The sequence below is a fragment of the Vulpes vulpes genome, chromosome 3 (assembly GCF_048418805.1).
Source record: "Vulpes vulpes isolate BD-2025 chromosome 3, VulVul3, whole genome shotgun sequence".
Classification (NCBI taxonomy): Eukaryota; Metazoa; Chordata; class Mammalia; order Carnivora; family Canidae; genus Vulpes; species Vulpes vulpes.
This window is the reverse complement of record NC_132782.1, coordinates 131,630,955-131,644,588: the sequence shown is the minus strand read 5'-3', so window position 1 is coordinate 131,644,588 and position 13,634 is coordinate 131,630,955. Positions and strand designations below refer to the sequence as shown.

The following is a 13,634-nucleotide window of genomic DNA, read 5'->3' as shown; positions in this document are numbered from 1 at the left end:
AGGATTGTGCAAAGTCATTTGCTTACTGTAAATCAGTCCTTATAATGCCATTTTCTAGGATCCTGCTTTGTCTTGTAGCACAGATTCTATAAAACACAAATAGAAGATACAATGGGAGTGTTACGTATAATTTAATATATTTTTATCAGCTGTTTTAATAAATATTAAATAATTTTTGGAGACTATATTCAAATTATATTTTAAATAGTTTGAACTATAACCTTCAAAAGAAAGAAATACATTAGCTGAACTATATTTATAGCTCTCATCTCATTATTTCTATATATTTTCCTGACGTCATTCAAATTCTTACTTGAAGAACATAAAAACATGAGCTCTGCAATAATTCCCATATAAACCCAATCTAGAAAGTGAGTTTTTAAGTAATTCTAAAAAGAATGATAATGGGTTTGAGGGTTGTTTGTTTTATTTTCCAACAGTATCTTATTTTTTTCTCTTTTCTTTCCTTTTTCCTCATGAAAAACCTGCAAAACCAGGAAATATTTGTAGTCAATTTCAACAGAGTATTTTTACATTTTTTTAGGATAGACACTTTCTTATATTTAATAATTTATAAAATATTAATTTGCCACAACCTGAGATTTTTTGAAATTTGGATAACTTAATGAAACCAATTATAATTTTACAGCTTGATAAAATTGTTTTTTTGTAAATGTATGAATCTTCTCCTAAGATTTTACATTTACTTATTCTAATAATGTAAAATCCAGAGACGAGAAAATAAGATTGAAAATGAGATTCTTAAAAAAAAAATCTAAAATATAATATGCAATTATTTAAGTGTACTAGATTGCTTTTAGCCTTTTTAAAGTTACTTCCACTAAAATACCACCTTTTTCTGCTAGCATACTATTTTCCTTCTAGTTTTATGGCAATGATAGTGTTTTCTATAAAAATAAATTGTTTCTTTCTACAGCTGCATTTGACAAAGGTGATGATCGAAGACTTGGCAAAAAGCCTGTATTCAGTAGTTCTCAGGTAAACTTAAAATTTTACAGGTCTGAAAAAAGATGCTAAATAATTTAAAGTTTATTATTTTATATTTCAGTGATTTCCTTAAATATATTCTTTAAGTAAAGCTGATTTTTTTTAAAGATTTTATTTATTTATTCATGAGAGACACAAGAGAGGCAGAGACACAGAGAAAAAGGGAGGCAGAGACACAGGCAGAGGGAGAAGCAGGCTGCCTGCAGGGAGCCTGATGTAGGTCTCAATCCCAGATCTTGGGATCACAACCTGAGCCAAAGGCAGATGCTCAACCACTGAGCCACCCAGGCATCCCAAATAAAGCTGATTCTTAATGAAAATAATTTTGAGTCTTTCTCTAATCAAGTAAATATTCTATACATTTTTAAATGATGTGAATTTTTAATATCCAGCTGGCATATTCAGCCTTTTTTATTTCCTTGAAAACCTTTTTTGGCAACTAATGTATTGGAGCTATTCCGACAGATCAGAAATTGTCTAAAATCCTAGACCTAATTCAGTGTCTAATTTTCTAATTAACCTACTTCTTACAAAAGATTTTAGTTGTCCCAGTTTTCTCTATACTAAGATTTTAATCCATATAACACATTTTTGGTGTGAAAAAGGCAATTAATACCAAGAGTATAGTTGGTTGTGTTTTACTTTAAAAGTTACTTGCTGTATTTATGTGATCAAAAGTAGTCAAACTCTTAGAAACATGAAGTAGAATAGCAGTTCCCAGGGCTGGAGATATAAAGAAAAAGGCAATTTTTCAGTAGGTATAGAATTTCAGTTTTACAAGATGAGAAAGTTCTAGATATTTGTTGCACAAGATCTATATAGTGAGCATTTTTGTTTTTCCCACTTAAAAATGGTTAAGATGGTTAATTTTGTCTTTTTTTTTTTAACCCCTTCCCACACACAAATGACTTGCTTTATTTGTTATAATGTTGAACATTTTTCTTCCCTAAGCATGGAACACTGCTAGACTCCCCCTTGACCATTCTTTAGGTATATTATACAGTTCCACAGAACATACTCTGAAGTGGTACATTAGAAAATTTTTCTCTATGTACTAGTTCCCTGTTATCCCCAGTGGGTTTTTTTTAGGCTCCCCTAGAATTATCCTACCTGCCTTTCTTTCTGCTGTTCTACTAGCTGTTATCAACCAGTCTTTTCCTCTTTCCTTGCCTTACAGTGAAATAGAACAAAGTCTTGTTGCTCTTCCTTACCTTCCTGACTTTCAGGTTGTCCATGGATTTATACTGTTAACCACAGTGGGAAGAAAACAGGTTAATACATTTCCCTTTGAAGGACAGCATACTGAAATGGGTGCTGGACATGGAATAATAAGAGTTAAAATCTTGACTTCACTTTTTTTTTTTTTATCCTTACCTAGATTTTTATTGGTTTTGTGAGGAAGTGAAGAGGAAAATGTGTGGCTTCCATGAGGCCAAAAGGCTGAATGCAGGGTACAGGTTTCCTGGGGTCTTTCAGCATCATTCTTTACCTGCCTAAGGTGTTTTTGCCTACCCCTACACAGAGGTGGGAAGTGTGTGTGCGAGTGTGGGAGGGAAGGATGGGTAGAGGAGGAAGGTTTTCTAGCCAAGTGCAAGGGAAGCAACTCTGCTGCCTGGCAGTTGCCAGGACAATGCAGCCTTGATTTCACATTTGTTATCTCTGCCATATGTGAGTCTTAGCTTTCTTGTCTGTAAAACGGGCTAATAAAACCTAGCAGAATTATTGTGAAAATTAAGTGAAATAATTTATGTGCAATTGGTTGATATGCAGTAAATGCTCAATAGGTATGGAATGAGTAAATGTGTTTTACAAAAAGAGATGAGATCTTCTGGAAGTGGAAGAAAGTTAATGAGATAAGACAGAAAGATTTAAGGAGAGTTCTGGTACCATAATACTTAAGGTAATGATGTCTGGGACTTGTTTCAAAATAAAATGGTAGCTATATATGAAACAAATTTGGCCAAGAACTGATCATTGTTAAAGCTGGTAATAGGTCCATGATTCATTATACTATTCTATCTTTTGATTATGTGTGAATTTTACTACAATAAAAAGTTAAACAAAAGGAATAATAACTGGAACTAAAGGGTGTCTAAGGGGAATTCTTTAAAAGGTTGACTCTTTTTCTCATTTTTGTCAATAGCATGTGGTGATCTTCCCACTTGGCCATTCGTATATAAGAAATATATGTAAACTTTGCAGATGGAAGTTAGAGAATACGTAGAGTTGATGTGTGTATATATTGTATCCTCATCATGCTATACCATGTTAATATAAAGTTTCTTATGGTTACCCCATGTACTACATAGATCTCACCCATAGCATGATGCTTTAAAATAGATTCAAGGATACAGAAAATTAAGTAGGATCAATTTTAAGGGTGAGAAGTCTAGAATCAGAAGTCTACCTGGTATTTATTTATTTATTTATTTATTTATTTATTGTTTTTTTTAATTTTTATTTATTTATGATAGTCACACACAGAGAGAGAGAGAGAGAGAGAGAGAGAGGCAGAGACACAGGCAGAGGGAGAAGCAGGCTCCATGCACCGGAAGCCTGACGTGGGATTCGATCCCGGGTCTCCAGGATCGCGCCCTGGGCCAAAGGCAGGCGCCAAACCGCTGCGCCACCCAGGGATCCCTCTACCTGGTTTTAGATATTAAAAATAGGGAATGGTGATTTTTTGAGCTAAGATTTGATCAAGAAAACAGAAAATGAGGGCCAAACCTATTTGAACTTTATAAATATTACATAGAATCCTAGAACATTACACTGAGTAGGACCAAGTCTCCACCCCCTAGAAATAAATAATATGAGGCCCAGACATGTCAATGACCTCTTAGATATCCTAAGTCAAGTAGGTAAAGCCATGACAGGAACGCAGTAATTCCTTTATTAGTACCACACCTAGCTTTTCCTTAAACTTAGCCAGGTTATAACTTTGTGCGTGTGTGTGTGTGTGTGTGTGTGTGTGTGTATGTGTGTATTCCCACTCCCATATATATGTTATCTTTAACTTAGGCAAATTTCTAATGTAAAAAAAGTTTTTTATATTCAGGAATATTAGTCCTTGAACTATATGTCAGTATATGTTCAGATTTGACAACATGCATCACATTTTTTTGAGTACCCAGTATGTTATGGGCACAGTGGTAAAGGACACAAAGACGAAGACAGCACAGGTTTTTCCTCAGACCTCTGCAGTTTCATACAGCTTTTCAAAGCAGGGGGACGTATTTCCTAAAGAGTAGCAATGTAATTTTAAAATTTTATTCTGCACTTCCTACCACTTTTTAAAATGTTGTTAGGACCTGTTAGAAGGACCTTGAGACATTGGTCCTTCTCTTTTCACCTTTTTGCCTACTTCATCTGTTTTTAGAACCTCTTTTCCTCCACTTTCTCCATATAGCCAGTGCTGTATTACTATTTTGTTTCTTGCAAAAGCCAAACTTGTCACATGTACTGTCTTGTTTCCCAGAGGCTTGTGGCCCCCAGCCCCCACCCCCAAAGATTAAATCTTCAGTGATAAAATTTCTGGCATTTGGGGTAGGATTGAAGAGACAGTTTTTGGTGAAAATCTTTATAATGTCCCTCAAATTATACCATGTAGATGACTGCCTGCTTAAAGCAGTAAATCATGAGCTCAAGTCCTACTTCCATCCTACCAAGCATGTAACCTTGGTAAATCACATACCAGCTTTAATTCCCAGTTTCTTGTCTACGAAATATAGATAGCAACAGGAGCTTATTGTTGCTTCATACAATACGAAGAGTTTTAGCAAGGAACCTGGGAGTGGGCCCTCAAAAAACGTTGTACATAGTTATCATTGGCCCAAGGCATCCTGACACCTTTAGGTGTTAATCTCTAGCATAACTTCACAAAGCTAAATAGTATGCCTTTTTAAAATAGCATTGCCTTTTGATTTTTTATGCTGTATTTTAGATTCAATTAAGGTAATGTCATGAAAGACACATTCAAATGATCAAAAATAACCCAATTTTGAGTGACCCTATATCCTTTTTTTACATTTTTAAATATATTTTTAAATTGGAGTTCAATTTGCCAATAGCATAACACCCAGTGCTCATCCTGTCAAGTGCTCCCCTCAGTGCCCATCAAGTGACCCTATATCCTAATGTGATCTTTACTTTTTCCTCTTTGAAAAGCTGGCTTATTGAGACAAAGTATTATAAGTCAAAGACTTTAGTCAAGTTATAAAGAAATTTTTTTTCTTCTTTGTAGCAAAGGAGACAAGTTTCTGACTCTGGTGTTATAAAAAACAAATCTTGGAGAGGAAATACCAAGGATTGTTGGAGTTATCCCTCTACTAAGCAAAAGATGAAATCTGATGGATTGGGAGCAGCTGGACATTCATCAAATACTAATAGAAATACTGTAAATAAAACTTTGAAACATGATGATTTAAAGGAAAAGGGTAGTACAAAGGTAGCATCTAAAGTTACAAAAGAACTTAAAACTGGGGGGAAAAATGTCTCTGGAAAGCCCAAAGCTGTAATAAAGTCCCAAACAGAAAACAGTGATAATGCTAAGTCCGCAAATGCATCACCTAGACAAGCTGTGGAAAGATCAGCAGCAGCGTCAGCAAATGGACAGAAAAATTCATTAAATGAGAAAGGAGTGAGAAATCAGGAAGGGCACATTACAGGTGCCAGACCCAAGGTACTCACTGGAACCATAAACGTGCAAGCCAAACCAAAGCCTTTGAAGAAAATGACAGGAAAAGATTCTCCATGCCTCAGCATTGCAGAGCCTGCTAGCAGATCGACCAATTCAAGTATGGAATTACTGATTTCCACTGAATGTCTGGATGAACCAAAAGAAAATGGAGCAGTAGGAGAAGAGAAGCCTTTTGGTGATAAATTGTCCTTTTGTGAACCTCCAGGACAGACAGTGAAAAACAGTGTGGAAAGTATCAAAACTTCTTCTGTAGGTGGGTTTTAGTACCCCTATTTTTAATAGCTCCTGACAGTTAAAGTTCCTAGAAAAATGATTCTATGTTTGGATGTTTATTTAGTTTCAAATGCCAAGAAGCATTTATTTACATGTGTTCATGCAGACTGAGAGAAAACATACTTCTTCCCACATTAACATTTATTTTTGGATATAGTGTCTGACCAGTGAATTTATGCATGACATTCACATATTCAGTGTTCAGTTTCATGACTGACTTTTCTTAATTTACAGTAGTAAAATCTCGACCTGTTTCAAAAGTTGCCAATGGAACTTCAAATAAAAAAAGCATTCAAGAAGAAACTAATATAAATAACAGGTAAGTTTTCATTCATTTTTTTTACCTATACATTAGCTTTCTCTGAAAGTTAATTATATGCTAACTTCTAGCCAAATATTTTTAAAATATCTTTTCTTCTTTGTTAGAAAATTTAATGTATTTATTTATACAATATTTTAAAACTTTATTAGAAGATAGTATATTTATGAAAAATGATTATTGATACAAAATGATAGATTACACTTGTGGCACTTGATTATGTATTGCTTTATCATACTTAATTAACCTACAGGTTTATAAACTTAAAGACCTATGAATATAAGGTTTTCCGATTTTTAGGAAAAAAGGTGTTTTTTTAATTTCTTTGAAAAAAATGTATTTCATATATGGGTCTTTTAAAAAGTGCATGTGATGCCATCTGAGAATAATACTGAATGCAAATCATTTTTCTTAGTGTGCTAAAGAAGGTCACTAGCAAAGGATATAGTGATCCAGTACCACAGGCTATTATAAAGAAAAAAGGAAATGGCAGTGGATGTGCTACAGCTCAACAGAGAACAAAAAATGCCTCATCTAATCTTGCTAAAACTCAAGGTAAAGCTGATATGGTCCTGGGTATTACATCTGTGTTTAAATTGAATAAACAGAACTCTGATTTGGAACTTTAGCAACAAATAAGAATATGACACGGTTTCACTCATTTTATATTTGTATCATACTATAGAGATAAGATTTTACACTTTAACTTTTAGATAAATATTTTTTTAAAAGATTTATTTATTTGAGAGAGTGCCTGAGTGCATGCATGGGGAGGGGCAAAGGAAGAGGCCCAAGCAGCCTTTGGAGTGCAGAGCTGGGAGGAGGCAGGCAGATGGATTTATAGACCTGAGTCTAAGCTGAAACCAAGAGTGAAACCGAGCTGCCCCTAGATAAGTATTTTGGTATTTCAGGGTGTGGGTTTAGTTTTAATGGTCTTTTATGAGAAATGAGTCACTAATTTATCTGCATTTTTGGTCCTTTAATATGTTATGCCTAGGTTTTTTCAGTTTCATTGACAACTACAGAAATTCCATACAGAAAACCAGCACTAACATTAGAGCCCTTTACAAAAGCAATGCTATAGTCTTGAGAGCTGTATTATATAGGGAAGAAGAATTTTCCTTCTGTTCTGTGCCTGTTTTGCCGTGTTCTAAGAAAGAAAAGCATAATGATCAGATTGCATAATCTGCTGACCTAATAACTGATCTTAAAATTAACTTGCTTTATGCATTAAGCATTCACATAGGTAAGAGCAGTTTGTTAAAACCTAAAATCGGAATCCCTGGGTGGCGCAGCGGTTTGGCGCCTGCCTTTGGCCCAGGGCGCGATCCTGGAGACCCGGGATTGAATCCCACGTCAGGCTCCCAGTGCATGGAGCCTGCTTCTCCCTCTGCCTGTGTCTCTGCCTCTCTCTCTCTCTCTCTCTCTCTCTGTGTGACTATCATAAATAAATAAAATTTTTTAAAAAAAACCTAAAATCAATTTTGAGTTAGATAATGAATTAATACTGAAAGTATATTTTAAAATAAGCCAGAGAAAAATTATTCATGTTCTAGTAATAGCTAAAAATTAAACATTTAAAAAGATTTGGCAATTCTTTTTGATAGATTTAAATATCATCTCTAGGACTTAACCAGTGTAAACAAATAGAGTCTCATAATTAATCCTTTCCCTCCAATTATCAGTTTTAGTTTCTATTACACATCTAAGTCGTTAACCCAAATGATCTACAATAATAATGATTTAGTTATGAAAAGTAAATTAGTTTTGTTCATGTTTGACAGAAAAAACTGCAGTAATTTCAACATTTCTATTTTATATATTTTTTTAAGATTTTATTTATTTATTCATGAAAGACATAGGCAGAGAGAGAGAGAGGCAGAGAGACATAGGCAGAGGGAGAAGCAGGCTCCATGCAGGAAGCCCAATGTGGGACTTGATCCCAGGGCTCCAGGATCATGCCCTAGGCCAAAGGCAGACACTCAACTGCTGAGCCACCCATGCATCCCTCTATTTTATATTTAGTTTGATTCTCCTTTTTCAGCTGTGTGGAATAGTATTTTTTCCCCAGAAAAACTTCAAAGGGAAGACCCTTCCTGCTCTTTTGTGATATAAGAAAATCAGATTTTTCCACCCTCATATATTTATGCAAATCCAATTCTAGCATAAAGATCAAAACTCTTTACTTGAGGAAGAAAGATCCTATTTAAATAATTTTACTAAGATGCTGGAATAATCAACCTATATTTGTAATAAAAATATTTTTTATTTTATCATGTTACTAACACCTAATCTTTTGTTGTCCATTGGTATGGAAATATCATTTCATTGTATATTTTATTTCTTATAAAGTAATTTGAAAATAAATATTGCATTTCATTCACAAATTGTAAGATACATTGTATTTTTAAATTCTCTTTTCTTTGGATCTCAAGGAGACTCACCAAATTCAGTAAAATCTTCAGTGTCTTCAAAGCAGTCTGAAGAAAATGTGACAAAATTGGACCTCAATACAACTACAGATAAACAAACACCTAAGAAAAAGATTGTCAAGCAAGGACACACACCTTTGCCCAAGGTTAATGCAAAAATAGGGGCAATGCCTAAAAACTTAAATCAGTCTAAGAAAAGTGAAATTTTGAGTAATAAAGATTCAAAACAGAAAATGCTTCCTGGACAGGTTATATTGAAAACTCAGCCTTCTCAAAGACCTTTAAAAAGTGAAACATGTGTTGTCCAAAAAAGTATGCTTCATGATGTACATGAAAATAATAACAAGGATGATATTTCTGAACAGAAGCCTCATGAACCTCTAATTAATCTCACATCAGAAATCAGCAGTACAGAAGCTTTCCAGTCATCATGCAAACCTGAGCCACAAAAGCCATTAAGCAACCAAGGGAAAGAGAAATTAGTATTAGAATGCCAAAGTATTTCAAATCTGGATAAATCAATAAAACATGAACTGGAATCAAAACAGACTGGTTCAGATAAAAATGAAGCAAAATTTTCTGGCAAAGAATCAGATCATCCCAACACAGCTAAAATATATTGTCATTTTGATGGGAGTGCTAATGTAGATTCAAAATTCTATACCACCACTGTCCTAAAATCCATGATTTCAAATCCCAGTGAAAACTCTTTGAATTCTAATCCTGTTTGTGATTTAGACTCAGCAAATCCAAAGCAAATCCATTCAGTATCAGACAGGGAGAAGCAAGGAGAGGAACAAGATACAAATAAAAAATTAAGCATTAAATGTGTCAAAGATGTTTTACCGTGTGTTCCTGGAAGGACAAATGGCACCTTAAATTCTGTCCAAGATGACAGAAAATCTAAAATTCATGTAGAAGAACAGAAAATTCCTAGGCACTTATCTGATGATTCTGCTATGAGTGAAATCAAACATGCTACAGCAGACTCAGATATTTCCTCCAAGTGTGTTTTGGAACATACATCAGGAAAAAATTCTCCTAAAGATATGGAAACAACAGAAACTCCAGATAGCCATGAAACTCCAGAAGTTCCATTTATGAGCCACTGGAATTTGAGTACCAGTGGTCTGCATCAGAGAGAGAGTCCTGAATCTGATACTGGCAGTGCTACCACATCCTCTGATGACATAAAGCCCAGATCTGAAGACTATGATGCTGGAGGGTCTCAGGATGATGATGGGTCAAATGATAGAGGTATTTCTAAATGTGGCACTATGCTGTGCCATGATTTTCTTGGAAGAAGTAGTAGTGATACCAGTACTCCTGAGGAATTAAAAATATATGATAGTAATTTAAGAATTGAAGTGAAAATGAAAAAGCAAAGTAGTAATGATCTTTTCCAAGTCAATTCAACAAGTGATGATGAGATTCCTAGGAAAAGGCCAGAAATTTGGTCTCGATCTACAGTAGTCCACCCTAGAGAAAAAGAAAATATTCTACGAGGCAGCATCCAGTTTGCTCAAGAAGTAGATCAAGTTTCTTCCTCAGCAGATGAAACAGAAGATGAAAGATCTGAAGCTGAAAATGTTGGAGAAAATTTCTCTACATCTAACTCAGCTCCTCAGCAGTTTCAGGGAATAATTAATTTAGCTTTTGAAGATGCAACAGAAAATGAAAGTCATGAGTTTTCTGCAACTAAGAATTTTAAAAGATCAGTTTTACTTTCAGTAGATGAATGTGAAGAACTAGGATCTGATGAAGGGGAAGCCCATACTCCCTTTCAGCCTTCTGTAGATTCTCTTTCCCCTTCTGATGTTTTTGATGGCATTTCTCATGAACATCACGGAAGGACCTGCTATTCCAGGTATACGCATGGAAGTGAAGGTAGTATTTTAGAATGTAAACAAGATAAAGGCAAGAGTGTATATAAAAATGAAAGCTCTCTCTTGGGTCCCAGTAGCATTGACTCATCAAGAAAAGATAAACAGAGTGCTTTAGCCACAGGAAAAAAGTACATAGTAGATGTCTTGTCCAAAGGAGGCAGACAGCTTCTTCCAGAAGATAAAAAAGTAAACAGTGGAAACGATGTGGATAATGACTTTCAGCAACGCAGCAAACTCTCAGATAGTGATATAAAATCTCAAGAAAGACCGTGTCATTTGGAGCTTCATCAAAGAGAACCCAATTCTGACATACCAAAGAACAGCTCTACAAAATTTCTAGACTCCTGTCGGAGTCAACTTCTGCCTCAGGAAGGTCAAGTGAAAGAGAACCATTCTACTGCTACCAAAAAAGCTAATATTGCTTTATCTGCAGGTAATGTACAGAAATAGAAATACTAAATCCATAAGAAAATGAGTTTATAGAATTTTAAAGTTGTATGTAGCCCTGAATGTTATATTTTAGTTAGAATAATTAAGCAACAGATTTGAAATTCAAATGAAAACTTAAATTTCATAATAATATGAAAACTAGCTAGTTAATCTTTATTGTTCACTGAAAATCCTAGTGCAGAGTTAAGATCTAGTAAAATTTTGGTTATTATTAGAGTTAATCTATTAAGAGATTTTACATAAAAGAATGAAGAGAAAAACTTAGTTTGCTATTATTTAGTTCTTATGTCTAATTTAACATAAAATTCTTGACTATTAGAAATTTTATTATACATTGGATATGATTTATGGACTATGCTAAGTATATATCTAAGAGGGCTGTGCAATAACTATAGTAATATAACTAAAGCACTGAACTATTTTAACTAGATTAATTATTATAATTTATATGCATTTTACAGAGATTAAGACTTTAAGCATCACTATAATTATAAAATTTTCAAGTAAAAAGATAAATTTCCTAAAAGAGATTATATTTAGAAGCAATGATAATATATGAAAAAAGCCCAGGCTTATTTCATATGAATAGATGATTTCCTGTCTAATTGTTTTGTGTGTTTGTCTTCCTTATTACAGTAATTTGAACTAATGACCCACATTTAAAATATGCAATAGTGGCTGACTGCATAGCTATTGTATATCAGAACTAAGAAAGATACTGATCAATAGCCCTTGTTCAGCAAAATCACAACAGGGAGCTCTTTAAAGTTGTACTTTTTTGTTTGTCCTTGCTTGCATCCTCCTTTGCATGTGCAATATAGAAATAAGGCTTTAGACAAAATGTATGTATTCCCCTTTTGGAACTGACTCACCTTAAAAGTCACCATCAAATAACCATGTCTTTTTTTCTTCTTTAAGTTCCTATTGTAGTGAATTAGATACATGTGCATATTCTATGTTTATGTTTAAATAATTTTTGTTTTCTGTATCACAAGTTTTCAAATTAAAGTATGGAGAATTATTATTAGTTGCCTATGTTAATTTGCTGCTAAACATTCTTCGGTTGGTTTTTTTTTGTTTTTTTTTTTTATGTAGAAAAAGAAATGCCTCAATAATCTTGTCAATTTTGTATAAGTGTTATTTTTTCCATTCTGCTTTTTGGGACTATATTATATTAATATTATTCTACAAAACTCTGAGGGATACCAACATGTGCAATTTTTACATTGTGTAGTATTATGAATTATTTCAGGAGACATAGATGATTGTGATACACTGGCACAAACCTACATGTATGACCATCGGCCTTCAAAAACCCTCTCTCCAATATATGAGATGGATGTAATAGAAGCATTTGAGCAGAAAATGGAATCAGAAACACATGTTACAGACATGGATTTTGAAGATGATCAGCACTTTGCAGAACAAGATTGGACACTATTAAAGCAATTGCTCTCTGAACAGGATTCAAACTTAAATATTACGAATTCTGTTCCTGAAGACTTAAATTTAGCACAGTATCTAATCAACCAGACACTACTTTTAGCACGAGATAGCTCAAAACCTCAGGGTAAAGCACATGTTGACACTTTGAACAGATGGAGTGAACTGACCTCTCCCCTTGATGATTCCTCAGCAAGCATCACCATGGCTAGTTTTTCCTCTGAAGATTGTTCACCCCAAGGGGAATGGACAATTCTGGAACTGGAAACTCAACATTGAGAGTATTAACACTTTGGAAAATTTTGAACTATGCCACCATTTTATTTTTTGATGCTTATATTATATCCAAATAATTGCATTAGCCAGAGATAGACCGTCCTTAATATTGAGGGAGTCTTTCTAAATTTATGGGGTAAACATAATTTATTATTAATATGATATCACATATAGGGAAAAGGTGTTTTTCTAAAATTTGAGCATGTTTTATTAATTATTAGACAAATTAGTAGACTTATAAAGAAAACCTTCAGTTTTCCTTTCCTAACTGATCATTTGTTCACTTGTTTATAATTCAAGAATTTAAAATGTGAATGCACAAGTAGATCAGTCCCTTTACTTTTTGCTCTGCATATGGTAATAATAATTTAAAAATAAAAACTTATTGTGCTTGTGTCAATTTATGTAGAGTTAATCAGTGAGTAACATTGAAACTCAGGTTGGTGTGATTGAGCCTGAGAGCTAAATATTAGGAAAAAAAACCTTCACTTTCCCAACAGTGCAGGTCCAAGAAATTGTAAAGTAAATGCACCTCAAATTTCAATCATATTGATACTGAAAAGGAAATAGAATCCCTTGTAACTCTATTTTTGGAGTATTTCCAGAGAGAGACATCTGCCCTTGTTCAAAAGAAGCAGGAGAACTGTCCATTTGTTTCATCTATATAGACTTTATAGTTAGATAATTGCTCTTCATTTTCCATTCCATATTAGAGATATTTTGGAACTGTTCCAGCAATAAGCCTGCACTAAATACTAATTGTAAAATGGGTACATGAGGCAGTTGAGTTACTGAGTTAAACTGTATGTATGTGTGTACATACACACATGTGTTTGCTTTCTCCACAC

General features: G+C 34.0%; 1 protein-coding gene across 7 annotated transcripts in view; it reads left to right on the top strand.

The window, feature by feature from the left end:
- BTBD8 (BTB domain containing 8) overlaps positions 1 to 13,186 on the top strand; it is a 93,575-nt gene extending 80,389 nt beyond the window's left edge. For all 7 annotated transcript variants that reach the window (XM_025996492.2, XM_072754628.1, XM_072754630.1 and 4 more), the window contains 6 exons: positions 938 to 999; positions 5,252 to 5,960; positions 6,215 to 6,299; positions 6,715 to 6,854; positions 8,735 to 11,050; positions 12,320 to 13,186. In XM_025996492.2, the coding sequence (XP_025852277.2) occupies positions 938 to 999; positions 5,252 to 5,960; positions 6,215 to 6,299; positions 6,715 to 6,854; positions 8,735 to 11,050; positions 12,320 to 12,789 (3,782 nt within the window). In that variant the 3' untranslated portion in view covers positions 12,790 to 13,186. The remainder of the gene's footprint in view (positions 1 to 937; positions 1,000 to 5,251; positions 5,961 to 6,214; positions 6,300 to 6,714; positions 6,855 to 8,734; positions 11,051 to 12,319) is intronic.
- Positions 13,187 to 13,634: the final 448 nt, after the last annotated feature.